The 18,061-nt window shown below is 34.9% G+C and overlaps 2 protein-coding genes across 4 annotated transcripts; one reads left to right on the top strand and one right to left on the bottom strand.

The window, feature by feature from the left end:
• Positions 1-4,139: 4,139 nt before the first annotated feature.
• LOC111786735 (RNA-binding protein 2) lies at positions 4,140-6,835 on the bottom strand. The gene is made up of 6 exons (XM_087121630.1): positions 6,676-6,835; positions 5,839-5,957; positions 5,448-5,769; positions 5,141-5,202; positions 4,874-4,955; positions 4,140-4,584 (listed from the first exon to the last, which is right to left on the bottom strand). Exons 1-6 carry the CDS (start codon positions 6,719-6,721, stop codon positions 4,484-4,486), a joined length of 732 nt encoding a protein of 243 aa, XP_086977756.1. The 5' UTR covers positions 6,722-6,835; the 3' UTR covers positions 4,140-4,483.
• A 3,015-nt stretch (positions 6,836-9,850) lies between these two features.
• Positions 9,851-17,681, top strand: LOC111788157 (AGC (cAMP-dependent, cGMP-dependent and protein kinase C) kinase family protein). Of its 3 annotated transcripts, none has more exons than XM_023668401.2 (14): positions 9,851-10,280; positions 10,950-11,124; positions 11,228-11,311; positions 12,752-12,993; positions 13,166-13,391; positions 14,138-14,217; positions 14,798-14,882; positions 15,075-15,206; positions 15,294-15,407; positions 15,894-15,941; positions 16,130-16,214; positions 16,903-16,947; positions 17,054-17,151; positions 17,258-17,681. In XM_023668401.2, the coding sequence occupies exons 1-13, from the start codon at positions 10,138-10,140 to the stop codon at positions 17,143-17,145; spliced, it is 1,551 nt and encodes a 516-aa protein (XP_023524169.2). In that variant the 5' UTR covers positions 9,851-10,137; the 3' UTR covers positions 17,146-17,151; positions 17,258-17,681. The 3 variants fall into 3 exon arrangements, with proteins under 3 accessions (XP_023524169.2, XP_086977755.1, XP_023524168.2); XM_087121629.1 differs by having other exon boundaries at positions 17,228-17,681; XM_023668400.2 differs by having other exon boundaries at positions 17,054-17,681.
• Positions 17,682-18,061: the final 380 nt, after the last annotated feature.

Below are 18,061 nucleotides of genomic sequence, written 5' to 3'. Positions count from 1 at the left end.
ACTATATATTAAAATCTATTACTAAGTATAAGAATAAAGGAAAAAAGTGATATAAAAAGTATGCAAAGATATTCAAATGATTTTATTTTTAGAGAAAAGTTAGATAAAGGTTTGGTTAATGGCAGAAGACTTTGACTCAACAAATAGAAAAAATTACATTCTTCAAAAAGCAAACTAGCGAGAAAACGTTAAACTCGAGTCATTGAACGTTTATGGTCGCATGTAAAGACTATAAAATTTTAAAAACATTTAATTATATATATATTAAATCTAATAGATTGACATGTATTTAATCGGTCTCGTATAATTTATACAAACTATTTTTGTTTCTAATATTTAAATTCTATTTATTTATTTTTAAAAAAAAAAAAAAATTGAAAGTTTTAATATAGTGGGTAAAATTTGAAATTATAAATTTAATTTTTAGAAAATGGAAATAGATAAGACACAAAATAAATATTTAAATATTTAAGAATTGTGTACCATTTTAATTTGTTAGAATTATGAATTTGGTATTAAACACAAAATTAATTGCTAAAAAATTGAATAAATAAAAATAATAAAAAATAATAAAAATAAAAAAACCGCGTATTCCAAATCCCAAGTCACCGCCTTTGGGCAACGACCGCCCTCAGTGGAAGCAGTAAACAAACCACATTCTCCCATTCCGTGTTCACACCTGTCAATCCTCTAAACCCTATTTTTCTTTATTATTTTATTATTTTTTAAATACACGAAATTATCATTTTAATTTATATTAATATCTCCATTCTCCTGGGCCCCACCTTTTATTTATAATATATATATATATGGGCGGAGTCGGGTTGAATTAGGGTGTAATTTTATTTTTGAGTGGTTCGAGTTTCACTTGTAAACCGAATTGAATTTTTTATTTTCTAAAAATTTAGTATTATAAAAAAAAATTAACCCAATTTCACTTTTATAATTTGGGTTAGATAGTTTAATCGATTATCGGATGGTACGTGTGGCCGCACAATATTTAATAATATAGAAATTAATTTATGAAATTAAAAGCTTTAAAAGTGTGATAGTTGTGATTTTATTTTATTTTATAATTTGAAAATATTGATTTTTATATTTGAGATTGGAATAAACAAAGTTGTGTCCTCACCGACCACCACACATCAATTATGTGGTTTGCGCCATACGATATCGATTTTCTCTTCATTACCCTTTTTTTTTTTTTTTTTTTTTTTTTAATTTCTAATAATATATATAAATATATATATATATATAAATTATTTGTTTTTCAATTTTGAAAAGCGTTCTGGTTTTGGGTTCTGCAATCCGTGCGTTCACATTGGAGTCAAACCTGTAATCGTATGCTTGCGAGGGAAGAACAGGAAGAAGAAGAAGATTCATAACAATTCCGTTTCTCTTCAAAATCCCATTCATAATTTCATAATTTCTTCCTGAATTTCTCAATTTGTTCTTCTTTCTGTTGCTGATCTTCCCAATGAATGATTCCCCCAACGGAAACGCGAGGAAGATGAACGGACGAGATGAAGCTGATGAAGCCGATGATTCAGTGCCCAAAAATGGCGGAGGAAAGGATTTCAAGGGATTAGTTACTTCTCTGTTGCTGTTGGATGAACAGGAGAGGTGTGACCAGGAAGAACGTGACAGAGCTTCCATGGAGGCGAACATTTCGATGGAGGTCAATCACCGGAAGAAGACGAAAGCCATGCTTGATTTCTACTCCGAAGTTCAAGATTACTATTCTGAAGTCGAACAATCGGACCGTATCAACCGGAAAAAATCGCGATTAGCAGCCAACTCTGTAGCGGTTGCCGCCGCTTCCGATGGATTAGAGAAAATCGAAATCGAAAAATCAACCAAACGCGGCGGCGATGGAGGAAGCGGCGGCGGCGGCGGCGGCGGCCATCACCGGAGACTCTGGGTAAAAGATAGGTCAAAAGCGTGGTGGGATGAATGTAACAGTCCGGATTATCCCGATGAAGAGTTCAAGAAGCAATTCAGAATGAGAAGAGCAACATTCGATATGATTTGCGAAGAGCTTAATTCCGCCATAGCCAAAGAGGACACAACTCTCCGAACCGCCATTCCCGTCCGGCAAAGAGTAGCGGTTTGCCTATGGAGATTAGCCACCGGCGATCCCCTCCGAGTCGTATCCAAGAAATTCGGATTAGGTATTTCGACTTGCCATAAACTGGTCCTCGAGGTCTGCACCGCCATTAGAACAGTTCTAATGCCAAAATACCTCCAATGGCCAGAGGAAGAAACTCTCAGAAGAATCAAAGAAGAATACGAATCAATTTCTGGAATCCCTAACGTGGTCGGATCAATGTACACCACGCACATTCCGATCATCGCTCCAAAAATCAGCGTCGCAGCGTATTTCAACAAGCGCCACACAGAGAGAAATCAAAAGACATCATATTCAATTACAGTCCAAGGCGTGGTGGACCCGAGAGGCGTGTTCACGGACGTGTGCATCGGCTGGCCGGGATCAATGCCGGACGAACAAGTTCTAGAGAAATCGGCTCTGTTTCAGAGGGCAAACGGCGGGCTAATGAAGGGCGTTTGGGTAGTGGGGGGCTCGAGCTACCCATTGCTGGACTGGGTTTTGGTGCCTTACACACAGCAGCATTTCACTTGGACTCAACATGCTTTCAACGAGAAGATCGGAGAGATTCAGAAGGTGGGTAAACAGGCGTTTGCTCGGCTGAAGGGACGGTGGCGGTGCCTGCAGAAACGGACGGAGGTGAAGCTGCAGGACTTGCCGATGGTACTGGGAGCTTGCTGTGTTCTTCACAACATATGTGAATTGGGGAATGAAGAAATGGATGAAGAACTGTGTACAGAGCTTCAAGACGATGAAGTGGCGCCTGAAGTTGGGCTGAGATCGGTGAGCTCCATGAAAGCTCGAGACGCCATTGCTCATAATTTGCTCCACCATGGCCTTGCAGGGACTTCATTTCTTTAGTCTCACATTCTTTCTTCTTTGGGTAAGTGTTTTTTTTTTTTTTTGTCTAAATTATTTTTTCATATGTTCTTGTTGTTTTGAAAGTGAAATTACAAAGAAATGTTCTTAGTTTAGGATCATATAAAGGGTAGATCAATTACCAAATACATAAACAGAATGGATTTTAAATAAAATGTTCAATTCTTTTGAACTTCTTCTTCTTCTTCTTCTTCTTCTCATTTGTTAAATGCTCTTAGAATCAAACATGATCTCCATTGTAAAGCTGAGCTTAAATTATTCCAACAACCATTTTCAAGCCCATTTGGGGTGAGAGAATTTTGTATAGAAATGATGGAAGAACACCTAAATTTTATGTTTTTTTTTTTTTTTTAATAAAAAGCTTATTTTCATATCTTTTTAAGTTCTTGATTATGAAATTAATTTTGTTTATAATTTATTATTTAGAAGTTTAAAATAGCTTTTCATTTTTGCATCTAATCAGTTTCTAAATTTTAAAATTAAGAGATTATTGACTTGTTCGTTGTTTTTTTTAAAAATTCATAAACTTAATAGACACAAAATTTAAAATTTAAAGTTAAATCCTATTAGGCATAAAATTCAATTTTTTATTTAACATAACAACAATTTCTTTTTAATGATTTGAATATTTCAAATACATTTGGATACCTTCTAAAGTTTTAAAACCCAAAACCCATTAGACACAAACAAATGAATTATTTATTTAAAACAATTTTATTTTTTATTTTATTTTTTAAGAAAAGGAAAAACATAAAACGTTCAAAAGATTAGCGAATAATGATATAAAAGGATCTTGAAATAAAGAAACGCCCTACCCACCCCGACCCACTAGATCGTTAGAGTAGAAAAGGGCAATTACGGGATTAATTGGTCGATTGGCCTGTAGCGCTTGTGACCGACAGCTTTATGACTTCAAACCCCACAAAGCTTGAAAAATGTAAAATCTTTGTTTGACTCCTCCCCCTCTCATTCCCTGCATAACTTAGCTATTCAAGTGTTCACGAGACAAAGACTATAGGCACTTACGTGGGTATAAATTTGTAGCCAAATTCCACACAAGTGCCGCATTTTCGTGGATTTCCTCTCCTTTGCTGCTGCTTTTTGCTCAGCTTTCCTTTATTCAATGGGGTTGGTTGGTTTCATACGAAACCAGTCACCACTCAAATGAAGTTTTATTACTTTCGTCAAGAATCTTTGTACCTATATGTCATTTTCATGATCCAAAGCAAAAGATATCTGAAACCTGACGGACAGAACAAGATATCAATGCCAAACAGGAACTTGGAAATGACCCATTTGATCTTTCTCCCCAAGTAAAGGGAGGGGCAAGAGTTCGTATGAGCTCATCCAGGCCCATATGAAAAACTGAAAACTACCAGTTTGCTAGATGCTTCCTTCATACCAGCTAGTTCTCAATTTTGTCCGGGATATGCTTTGCTATTCCACAGGATCTACAAAGCCCTTAAAAATCAGGAAAGGGTTGCTTAACTTATGTATTCATCGCCTGTCGTCGTGGTTCGATGGTAAACGGAAAGGAAAATGTGCAAATTGAATCTTCAAAGCTACGGAATCGGGTTTTTTGTCGTCGAACTTGTAACCTGCAGAAAATCATCACACATTAGATTATCTAAAGTAATAGCTATTCCTTCATAATATGGAACATCTTAAGAGTTGTCTTAGTTCTTCTAGAGTGTTGGTTCACAAATAATGTCAATGGCGGTAATTGTAGTGCCATATATACTTGACTAATTACTAGATCAAGAACTTTAAGTACCAAGCAATACACAATAAGAAGCCCTAAAGACTGCTGCACGTTTTCAGTCTCAAGCATTTATCTTTGCGTCTTGAAGGGCTTTCCATTGCAGCGAGGAATATATTACACAATACCTTGAAGAGCTTCCATTGCAGCACGGGAATATCTTGCTTCAATGAACTCTACAAAGCATAATACCGTAGCTTTATCTCCCCTCTGCAGTTCAATACTCAATTTAACAAAAGGAATACACTGAGTAGACAATGTAACTCAGATAACAGAAGAAAATGGCCCCATTAAATCTGAGCATAGAGGGCGTGCAGTTGTTAATTACAATTGAAGGTCTTATCATGGGAAAACATGCCTCCATAGTTCAAAGTAAAGAGAAACTGATAACTTACTCGTCTGGGCTCCTTGTGAACAACTCTGATATCTTTATAGCCGATGAAGGGGCGGAAAAGATCTTCAACTCAAGTTAAGATATGACAAAAAGAAAAAGGCTACAAGACCATAGTTCTGTCTATTGCAATTTATGTTCTATTTTCTTTGACCATAATGACATAAAATATTTGTTTTAAGTTTCAAATGAAGCACAAATCATATGGGATGCTGCCGGCACCCTAAGCAACGGTGGAAGTAGATAAAGTTGGATAGACAGAAGAAATAGTAAAAAAAAAAAAAAGACAAGTGCATAAGGTGCAAGGATACGACCAACTTCCCTTCTAGTACAATCTGTAGGAAGTCCATCAACGAAAAGAATGTTTGATTCCTGAGCTGAAATTGGAACACGTTCGGGATTTCTGAGACCAAGAGAATTGGCTTTTTCGTGACCTGTGTCAGCCATAGCCATCAACCCTGGACTACTGCCCACTGCAATATCATGTCTTTGCCTTGCTTGTGCATCATGAAAAGGAGATGTGTTGCCTGTTGCACTCACTCCAGATGTCACACCGCCAATAACTGGTTCTGGATAATTTCTAATGCCTCCTACGTCAGTATATCCATAAGTACCAGGTCCTGATGAATCTGTCTGTAGCTACAAGTCAAGTAAAGCACTCTCATAAAGCAAATATGTTCTGTACTAAGATGAAATTCTTACTTCTTTCTGCAAATAATCAGGAGGGATGCGCCATGGATCAATGGAGGACGAATTGGGGTAAGATGTTAAAGGAGGTGCTTCAGAGTAATTTGAAAGGCCAGACCTCGCTACACTTCCGGCTGCAAGTGCCAACAATGAACGTCAGTTCAAGTATGATGTTTGCACGCGGACTGACTGATCAAGTGCTAATCATTTAGCGCCAAAGACTTTCAAGCTAGACTCAAAAAATTAGTTATGTTTACAGATTACATATTATCATGAAAAAACAATGAGGAGAGAAATTTTATATAGAATGATTATATTGAAACAGAGAATTTGCGAAGTTTTTTCGTAAATCTCAAATGAAGCAGTGAGCCAACACAAAGCAGAGAGGAAGCTGACTTTGAAATTGCCTCCTATCAATGACTCAACACGCTGCGGCTACGTCGTCTATACAAAAATACCTAGCAAATTAACATACTATAGTCATCATCGATCAGTGCGAGCAGCAACGAACATGATTAACTCCATGGCTCCTCATCCAAACATCCTCCAAATGCATCAAGTCCAAGAAAACTGATCGTTCAGCTTCGTAAAATGACATCACTCCTAGTACAAGTGAAACTGGCCACACGCTTCTTTTCATTTCTTATTATTTTTCTTAAGATGATTCAGTTGATCGAGTTAATTTTCATTCCATAATCGCAAGATTCTTCCAGCCAAAACAGTACAATCTGTGAACACCTAACGCAAATGTGACTCCAATTCTAAACAATGCAAGTTCGTGCCGATATCGAGTGGATTGAAAAAGAAAAATACAGGAGCTCATTGAGCTAGGGCTCAAAAAGAGAAAAGTACCTCTATCGCCGGAGGCGGCGTATCTGGTATAAGCATCATCTCCCATGGCTTGATCGCCTGTTCTGCTTCCCCTGCTGCAACCCTCCCGCGGCCTCGCCCTTCTCTCCAGCTCTCCCCCGCCTACCTTAACACCGAGCCACACAAAGACTAGGTTCAAATCTCTTAATAATAATTAATTAATTCTACCAGTTTTACTCATGAATTATATTGGCGTTTGAAATTTTAATAGATATTTAATGAATTTATTAATTTTAAATAAACTGATATATTATAAACTTTTTGAGTACATAATTAAAAAGTTAGAAGCATTATACATAAACTTAATAAATTATGAAACTTTTTAATCTTGTGGTCACAAATTAAAATACTAAAAACTCACACATAAGGAATACGCTTCACTGGGATGCGGTACACGCATCGATGTTTGGCTCTAATACCAATGAGAGGTTTCCACACCTTTATAAGAAATGCGTTCCCCTTGACGGTCCAACGTCTTTGCTAGGACGCTGACACACTGTCTCGGTGTTTAGAGCCTTCCCCCACCCTTGTAAAGAATGCAGTCCCCTTTGGTACTAGCATCCTCACTAGGACGAGGTCACACTATCCCGATGTCTAGCTCTGATACCAAGTAGATGTTTCCCCACCTTTATAAGAAATGCAATCCCTTTGGGAGGCTAGCGTCCTCATTAGGACCTTGACATACTGCCCAAGTGTCTAGTTTTGATACTATTTGTAACGATCAAAGTTCACCGCTAGTAGATATTGTCCACTTTAGCTCTATCATGTGCAGCTTCACGATTTTAAAAAGCATCTATATTTTCACATTCCTGTAAGAAATAAACCAACGTAGAATCACACCCAGTCAAATACACTTTATTATTATTGCTAATATATATATATATATATATGTGTGTATGTATATAAATCTACATTTTTAAGCCGACCTTTTCTCCTGGTATAGAATGCACACTGAATAATGCAAAAAATGGTTTTATATATAACATAAATAATTAAATTAATTAGATTTATTAAAGCCACAAATGCATGAGGCATGCGTACACGTATATTTATCTGTTTGGACTAACAAATTAGCGGTGAGAATTTGAACTTCGACTTCAAATAGACGCTACCGTAATGACTCACACTCGCGACAAAAGCATAAACGTTTAAAATGGTAGCACATTTATTATAAAGCAGCTAAATAAATGCAATATTCATGCCGAGATTTTACCTCCAATTATGTATTTTTTTTTATATTTAATAAAGTTATAGAGTTTAAAATATATTAGACGCTAACTTAAAGATAATTAAACCAGTCAGATAAAAAAAAACATTAAATATTAACAAAATTTGAAAATTATAAGAATCAAATAAACGAATTAATCAAATATTACTAGAGTTGATTGTAAGAGTGCTCGATTACTAAATACTATAAAAAATTTAATATTTATTTTGATATAATCCAATTATATTTACGTTTAATCAAATATTTAGCACTCTACTAAAATACTTATTTTAAAAAAATAAGCTTCGGTTATAATTCGTTTTGACTGCCACTGTGCAAAATCACAACACTATACCTTATAAAGACAAAAGTCACGTGAAATGTTTTTATTACTATATGTGTATAATTTTCATCGAAAAATAAACTATTAATTCAATAAACTTTCATACAAATCACATAATATTAAATTAAAATTTCATAATTATCATCGAATTCTTATTACGCAATATTTCCATACATTATTATTATTATTATTATTTTCTATTTACGAACAAATATAAATTAAAAAAAAAAACAACTAATCACAGCTGTTTTTCGTACTTTTCCAATCTTAAAAAAAAAAAAAAGGAAAAATAAATAAATAAATAAAAAATAAAAGCCAATTTGGAGCTCCCACCCCTGCAAGAACAAGCTTTCTCTCTCTGTCCCCGGTGGAGAAATGATAGCATGTTCCATGTTCAACTCAATCAGTCTGTAATCGGCCAACTAATATGGCGTGTCGCGCTAAAAGTAATCGTGTGCTTATGATGAAGGGTGGAAAGTAGAGGAGATGTTGGGTATAATGGGAAGGGATGCAGGGGATTATTGGCAATAATAAGGTACAACGCAGACCATCATAAAAATGCAGGTGGTAGCAGATTTATTGTCGGATTACAGCTAGTTCTAGCTTGGATTTCACTGTAGACCTTATTCTATGTTGAGTATGGGATGGCTGTCATATTCCATTGCCTTTTCCATATTTAAAAAAACACCCAATAAATATTTTAATTCCATTTATAATAAACTTTTTATATATATATATCATTTTCCAAAAAATAAAATTAAAATTAAAAACGTTAATTTATATGTGCATTATTTAAATCTACAATGTTTATTATTTTTCACTAATTTTTATTATTACAAATTTTTTTTTAATTTGTTGTTAAATTACATAAAAGTGTATGATTTAATTTATAAAATAAAATAAAATACGCCCACTGATTTATCAAACCGCCTTTTAAAAGTAATAGAACTCGAGTTAAAGGAAAGGAGTTAAAAAAAATTAAACGTACAAAAATTTAATTAATTAAGTCAAACTATAATATTAAATTCTAGCTCAAATATTGCTTAATAATTGAGTTACGTATATATATTTAGAGTTAGAGGTTTAGATGTTAAAGCGAGTATGTCAATATTAATTAATATTTATCTTCGAATTAAAATTTTAAATTATCGTATTTTATTGTATTAAAAAAATATTAAAAATTTGATTAGATTTAAATCTCAACTAAATATATTAAAAAAGGGCAGTCGTATATGGTATATTATGTAGAGAAAATCTGGTGTGAGGACAAGAGAAAAAAAAAAAAAAAAAAAAAGCTGACGGGGGGAGCAAGAGAGTGGACAACACGTTCTAATCGGGGAAATGGATGAGCGGGTGAAGTCTTACAGTTTTCACGTACTAAAAATGCGTTAAGACGTCATTTCAGCACTGGACAGCGATGCTTCTCCTTTCTTACGGGTCCGACACTCCCACATCGCAATACTAGGCGCGTGATCATCACTCGCGTCCAACTCAGAACCCTGGAAAGAGCTGCAATCAGCTACAGCGCCAGATGAAGCCAACAAAATATAAAATCCAATGGAAGGACGCCACGTAGGTGAGCTGATTATTTAAAGCCAAGCCGCTTGAGAAAGAAAGTCCGAGTGGGATTGAATGTGTATCCAAGCTCGAAGCAGGAGATAAGAAAAAGGGGCTATGCCGAAGTGTCTTTGGGTTCAGAACTTCAGAAAATGGGATTTATGCTCTCACTGAACTTCCTTCTCTTCCATTTCTTCTACCTGTTGCTATAAGTTACTGCCGAGGTTCGCCGGAGGCGTTGCTTCGGTCTGGTTTCTCATCGGCGGTTGTACAGAGAGAGTGTGCGCGTGTGTTTTTGTAACTGTTGAGGTTTTTTTTTTTGTTCTACGGATCTTAAATGGAGGATCGGGAGGAGGAAGAGAGGGCGGAAGAAGAGGTGCAAGGTTCGAGTCTGACGATGGAGAAAGTGGCGGCGGCTAAGAAGTTTATAGAGAATCATTACAGAGCTCAGATGAAGAACATTCAAGAGCGGAAGGAGAGGTACTTCAATTTCCTTAGCATGCGCCTCTTTGATTCTGAGGAAATGCAGGAACTGAGAATTGTTTGAACTGAACCGTTGGATTCGTTCCTCAATTTCCTACAAGTTTAATTAAAACCCTTCGTTTTACTGTAGCAACGTCTGTATGAGATTGAGATCTCATTGTAATCTCTTGCTCTTCATTTGCTGAGTTTGGTATCTTTGCAACTTTGATATGTTAGTTATTGTGTCTCTTAGGAAATATGTCTTCTAACTAAATGATCTTAGCATTCGCATCTCTTTCATTTGAATTCGCCATCCTACTAGTAATGTAGGATGATGAAGAAGATGTGCAGAAGTTAATTGTCCTGATTATCATGCTTCCCTAGCTCGTACTTGTTTTCCATTTTGTTAAATCTTTCCATTAGGAAAGAATCTTATAAAGTTCGAGAAAAGCTAAGCTAAAGAGAAAAATCTTTAGGTGCTTTAAATCTCTTTATGGAAAGAGTGCAATGAGGGTTGGGAGATGTGGCTTTTCACGACTTGTAATTTTCAACATTTCAATGGTGTTTCTTTTATTTTGTTTTCCCGGTTTTTTTCTTCTTGCCAGGGCTGTTTCAATGTAGATGTACATTTGGACTTCTAGACTCAATTATTTCCTATCTTTTTTTTTTTTTTTTTTTTCATGGAAGACGATGGATGTTGGAAAGAAAGTTAGCCTCCTCGGATGTGCCTAAGGAAGAACAAATCAATCTTATCAAAGATTTAGAGCGGAAAGAAACTGAGTTTATGCGACTCAAAAGGCACAAGATTTGTGTTGATGATTTTGAGCTTTTAACCATCATTGGCAGGGGGGCTTTTGGTGAGGTTAGTTTATCATTCTGCTCTTTATAATATTATTCATTTTCTTCAGTCTAAGAGTTCCATTGATTTTTATAACGTTCAATTGTTATTTTTGGTTCAATAATAGGTTCGATTATGTCGTGAGAAGAAATCTGGTGACATATATGCCATGAAAAAATTGAAGAAATCTGAAATGCTGATGAGAGGACAGGTAAAATGAATTCATCAATCTTTTTCCATTTGTACGTCGTTTGTTCAATTAATATCAAGGTATCACCCTGTCACTGATATGGAATAAAAGTTGATCCATGCATGCCCTTCGATATATAGCTTATTGGTGTTATATGCTTAGAGTTGATTGCATGGTGTAACAATCTAAGTGCAAATTTCATGGCAGCATTGCTAGTTGTTTATGACTCTGGACTGGATCCAGTAGTAGTAGGTCTGTTAATGGGAACACATGGTGCATAGCCTTTCCATGCCAATGATCTTATCATGTCTTACTGATATTTCAATTTCTTGCTTATGGATATTTATTTGGATCAAGGTCAACTAGTGCCAACATGTATTTTTTTGGATCAAAATCTCTAGGATAGGAAAGAGTATTCAATTTTTTTTTTTGGAGAAATTTCATTGATAAATGAAATAAAGGAGTTAAACACTCCTATCCACCAAAAGGTGTTTTTTTACATGAAAGAGCTCTAATTAGTAATTTAGGATGTAATATTATAACCAGAAAAAGGGTGTTTACATTTACAGCAATAAAAAGAATTAAAAATAAAGAGCTTTATGAAAGCCTCAAAACTGGTGACCATATCTCTGAAAATTCGACCATTTCTCTCGCACCAGAGAGACCAAAAAACGCATTAAAAGTGACCCATTACACCTTTGGACCACAAAAGGGATGATCCTCAAAAATCGCTAAGAGATTAAACACGTTGTGAGGTAAAGCCTAACTCCAACCAAAAGCTGTTAGCATGGAGGTCCTGTAACAATAAGCAAAAAAAAAGCAACCAAAGAGGAGATAAACTCATAATCAGTGTGCTGAAGTCCCATTGTCAGACAAACACATAACACACCAACAAGGAGAGAAAGAACAATGCTGCATTCCTTGTAATCGATCAGCAATACTGACACCTCCATGATTGAGTCCCCCCCCAAAAAAAAAAAAAAAAAATCTTTGGATAAATATCTTTCCAAATAACAGAATAAATTTTGTTTGAAGTGGACCATTGGAGTGAATTAATTTTTCCATCAAAGAGCTAACAATTATAGACTTTGAGGGTTCTAGAGTCCAAATCCAGAAATCATTTGAATTTCTCAAAGTAGTTAGGGATAAAAGTTGAGATAGATGAGTCCATTCCAAAATTTCAGCTTCATTGAGAATCCTCCGAAGACCTTGTTCCCAATCTGAATGATTTGAATTCCAAAAAGAAGCAATATCCTCTTTTTGTCTGTTTGTGTCTATACAATTAAACTAGAGTTATGCTATATATTGACTTCGTAGCGTCATGAACTATCTTTACCAAAGTCTTTGACTGCTTTTGTCTTTGATAAATATATATATGTGTGTGTGTGTACTTTTACTTAAGAATTTGGTTTTTGACCTTCAATGCTTTCCTTTATAATATTATCTCTTGTTGTTTTATAGGTGGAACATGTTAGAGCAGAAAGGAATTTATTAGCAGAAGTTGCCAGCCACTGCATAGTGAAGCTTTATTACTCATTCCAGGATGCTGAGTACTTGTACTTGATCATGGAATATCTTCCAGGTGGAGATATGATGACTCTGCTTATGAGAGAGGACACATTGACTGAAAATGTGGCTAAATTTTACATTGCACAGAGTGTTCTTGCAATAGAATCTATCCACAGGCACAACTATATCCACAGGTTCTAATTTTGTTTATGCTTTCATGCTTTTGTTTAGCTAGAGTGCCAAAAGATGTGTGGCCATTTTAAAGATGTGTGGCCATTTTAATTTATACATTTACTGATTTTTTATTTATTATTTGCGTAGTGGAACTCAAGTTGTCTTAATAGTTTAAATTCACTCTAATCACAGGGACATTAAACCTGACAATCTTCTTCTGGACAAAAATGGTCACATGAAGCTTTCTGATTTTGGTCTCTGTAAGCCACTGGATTCTTTAACCTTATCAGCACTACATGAAAATAAAGCCATGGATGATGAAAGTTTGGCAGAACCAATGGACATTGATGATAATAGGAGTAGTTGGAAGAGTCCCAGCGAACAGCTATACCACTGGCAAATGAACCGGAGGAAATTGGTATGCTATTTTCCATCAAAATTTGTACTAATTCCACCTAAACTACATTTAAATCATCTCTATAAGAATAAGTACAATATGTTACAATATTTATTTTTGGCTAGAGCTGTTTAAGACGTGGAAATTGTGGATGTGCTAGTTTGAGTATAAATAATTGATATAGTTGGACAATATGCTGTCCAGCTATAATATTATTGTATTTTTGGAGGATCTATTAGCAAACTGCCAAGAAGGTAATAGGTGTTATTGCGTTTGACACTCTGACGCTGAAATGATGCCCCATGATGACATCATGCTGCCTGGTCAAAAAAAATTCCGCCTTCTGTTTTTATATGATATATAAATCTGTAACAAGCCTTATGTGTTACTGGAGATGCCACAGACTCAAATGACTCAATAGCTTGTTTTAAATCATTGACATAGTTGGATAATATGTTATCCATCTATAATATCATTGTACTTTTGGAGGATCTATTAGCAAACTGCTGAGAGGGTAATAGGTTGACACTCATTGATGTTGAAATGATGCCTCCATAATGACATCATTCTGCCTGGCCAAAAAAGTTTCCGCCTTCTGTTTCTTTATGATATCTAAATCTTTATTAACAAGCCTTATGTGTTACTGGAGATGCTACAGACTTAAATGGTGCAATAGCTTGGTTTATATTTTGTATTAACTAAAATAGTTGTTAAAAAGTTAGCCTTTCTGTTATCATTCTTACCTTTTCCTAATTTCATTTGGACAGGCATTTTCAACAGTTGGAACACCTGATTACATAGCTCCAGAAGTATTACTCAAAAAAGGATATGGGATGGAGTGCGACTGGTTAGTTTTGGCATATTTTTGCTAGCTATTATCAAGTTCCTCTTATAAAAAAATGTTTTCCATTTCCACAATTGATGCATACTAAATCTGGATGATATTTTTTTGGACATCACATTATTGTTATCAAAATGTTCAATTAACGACTTCCACATCTCTGGTTGATGTTATGACTGTCAGCATTTTATGGATGGTAATTATTTTTATTTGTAGATTCTAATTATCAATTGTTTTTTTATCGATCTGAGCCAGATATATTTTGTTGATAAACTAACACCATAGTTTTTCTGCCTAACGTGATAGGCAAAAAAAAATGTTCAATTATTCCATCAATTGAAATATACTGTATAGAAAGAAACGAGAAAAAGTAAATTTAGTTGATATAAAGCATTCTAAACACATATCGAAATCATTTATAGTTCATACACAAAGTTATCAGAAGGAGAAGAGAAGCATTGAGTAACTACTAACTAGCATGGCCCTTCACTTTTTGGATGAGATACTTCCATTGAACTTTATTTTTAAAGAAGTAAAACATATTTGTATCCATGTCTTTATTATTCTGTTAACTGACTTCCCTCAGGTGGTCTCTCGGTGCAATTATGTATGAGATGCTCGTTGGCTATCCTCCATTTTACTCCGATGATCCAATCACCACCTGCAGAAAGGTAAAATGTGCTTTTATATTGTAAAGATTTAATCCCGTTAGTTCAAAACTTCAATATCTAATAGTTTGTTTTGAACTAAAAGATTGTGATCAAACCTCTTTTTCCTGTACATTTACTGCATTTCTAAAAATTTATGGAAATTCCACCAGAAATTAAGCGCAAATAGTAAACTAATTAAGCAATTACTGTCAGATTGTTCACTGGAAAAATCAACTGAAGTTTCCAGAGGATGCTAAGTTGTCAATTGAAGCAAAGGATCTCATCTGTAGGTTGCTTTGCGACGTTGAGCATAGACTTGGTACTGGAGGTGCATACCAAATTAAAGTAAGTTTCAACTGGTTAGACAATCAAGCACTTGCGGGTAAATATATTTTCTTAATTTCCGCAACTGAGAGGAGATGTTTGTTTCAGGCTCATCCGTGGTTCAAAGATGTCATGTGGGATAGACTTTATGAAATGGAGGCAGCATTTAAGCCTGAAGTTAATGGAGAGCTCGATACCCAGAACTTTATGAAGTTTGATGAAGTATTTTCTAGAGACCTTTATTATTCATCTACATAATGCACACCTGCACATACATGCACGTTATCTGTATTTCTCTCTCTCTCTCTCTCTCTCTCTCTCTTTTTAAAAAAATTGTGATATTCTCTAATGTCTAGTCTTATATGAAGTCCACAGCCACCTTAATCACCATACTTTCCTCTTTCAGATTAGGGACCAGGGTGACAAACGGTTTCTTATTATGATCCTTCCCTTTGCACTCCTAAATATCCTAATCCTTTTTATTCTTGTATGATGTGAATAATTCCAAAAAAATGTACACACGTAGCACATGCATATCCTTGAATTCTGATTTATTCTTAGTAAGAACTCATCTGTTGACAATTCTACTAGCACTTGCACTTTTGAAATGCTGAATTGCAGCATTGTTTGATGCATTTGTGTTTTGCGTAAACTAACTTCACTATTATAAATTGTTCTAATAATTCACTTTTTTACAATTTGTTTTAGTTGGATCCACCTATACCAGGAAAACGTGGCTCTGGACCCTCAAGGAAGGTTTGTTACATTGCATTTTCTTTTTTCCGTGGCATAAATCTGCGAATAGGGATCTTTCCTATAGAAAACACGCATCAAAATAATACATAATCGTAAACAAGTATAGGAATAATCTTATGCAGGTTACTTTCTCATTCTATGTATGCGTGTATAGTATGTAAGTTTGAAGTAGTACTCATTTTTTGCAGATGCTATTGACTCCCAAAGATCTCAGCTTTGTTGGGTATACGTACAAGAACTTCGATGCTGTCAAAGGGCTTCATGGATCACTCGGTAATTCATTTGCTTTGATCAGTATTATTTTTAGTCATTTAGAATATAGCACCCCGAACCAGCCCTATTTTAAGAGGTGCAAAGAAGGCCAGTTGAAGTGTGCACCTAGTTTAATTTATTTTGTTTTTAAATAAATAAGATATAGGTTGTCTAAAATCCTATAACATACCTAATTTCTTAGGCCTTGAATTTGGTTTTTAGTTTTTAAAAATTGTTCTTGATTTCTCATCAATTCTCTACAACGACTTTCATCTTTCTTAACAAACTTCAGAATTATTAGCCAAACTTCCAAAACAAAAACAAGTTTTTGAATTTTTTTTAAACAAAAACAAAATCTTTCATATGTAATTTTTTTAATTTATTTCTATTCTTCTCTTGGTATAGGAACTCGCTTTTCTCTCTGATCTCATATTCAACTTGCTTTTTTCTCTGATCTCATATTCAACTGGCAAGTTTGGCAATCATTTAAATAACCAAATCATCCTTAATCCTTAACCTAAATCTTAATCTTTTGGGGTTCATAATCACGATCATTTAAATAATATTTCGATTTTAATTTTTTTTTACTATTATTACCCCAATTTCTTTTCTTTTTCTTGTGTCAAATTTTGAAAATTGCCGGTTAGTTTATTGCTATCCATTTTGAGGCAGATCTTTGACTAAATTTCCTTCAACTCTAACATTGCAGATTCTCAGAGATTGTCAATGAAACAGCCTCCGACTGATATATTAAGTAATAGATCTTATCCTTCATATTATTTATATCCTTTTCCTTTCTCAATCGAAATTGTATATTTACATTTAAGTTCATGGGCTGATTCGATAGCTGATATCTGCAGATGGCACTGCGGGAGACTATGCAGCCGAACTAATAGCCAGTGAGGCCGAAATGCAGATGCTAGCAGTATCAGGAGACCCCATGTTGCCATAACAGATGGTAAAATGAAGGGCGAGCTGATCTGCATATCTTTTTTCATTTGCCCACTAATTAGGGTATCATCGCGTCTCTGAAGTCTGCATTTATTGTGTATGCTGCCATTCAGTTACAGTTTACAATACAAAATGGATATATAAAGCAAACAACAATGCCTGAAGAGTTTCTAATCAATGAGAGACCAGCTAAGTATCAGCACTTGGTGAAAGGTAAGTAGGGTTTTGTGCATTATATTATAAATGTAACTTAGAGCAGAGTCATGAAACTTTGTCCTAGCTGCCCAGGTTTGCAATGTTGGAACCTTGCTTTCTCTTGTGGCAGTAGTTCTCTTTGGTCAAAGTTTCTTTTTCTTATCAATGGCTAGTTATATCAACGAACTGGATATAAGCCATTTCAAAACTATTGTCATTGTGATCGTGTGTGATGAGGTTATGTGGAAACAAACATATATTTTAGTTGTGAAAAATTGTATGTTTTTATATTATATTTTTGGCGGGCAGGTCGAGTCGAGGATAGACGAGGCCCATTTTCTACATCATTTTTTTTTTCTGTGTTCCTTTTTCTTTTGGAAGAACATGAAATTTTCCATGCTTTCTTTTGTCCATTGTTTGGTCTTGGGTATTGTGGTCCCTGTTTCTTATCTAAAAGAATAAAGTGCATTTTGATTCCTGTTCTATGATAGGCTATAAAATCTAATCGTTTTGTGTTCTCATTGTAAACATTGTGTCAACAGAACAAGAAAATATCTTAGCATAGGAAGAGAAGATATTTTACGTAACTTATTCTTTATACTGTTAGCAGGAAAACAAGGACAACTTTTTGGTTTGATAAAATTATGTAGTCAAACTGTAATGGCCTAGCAGGTATTGTCCTATTTGGACTTTCCCTTTCGGGCTTCCCCTCAAGACTTTAA

The sequence above is a fragment of the Cucurbita pepo genome, chromosome 2 (genome assembly GCF_057944985.1).
Source record: "Cucurbita pepo subsp. pepo isolate OVF chromosome 2, ASM5794498v1, whole genome shotgun sequence".
NCBI classification, from domain to species: Eukaryota; Viridiplantae; Streptophyta; class Magnoliopsida; order Cucurbitales; family Cucurbitaceae; genus Cucurbita; species Cucurbita pepo.
Note: the sequence above shows the minus strand (reverse complement) of the source record. Positions and strands in the feature narration are given on the sequence as shown.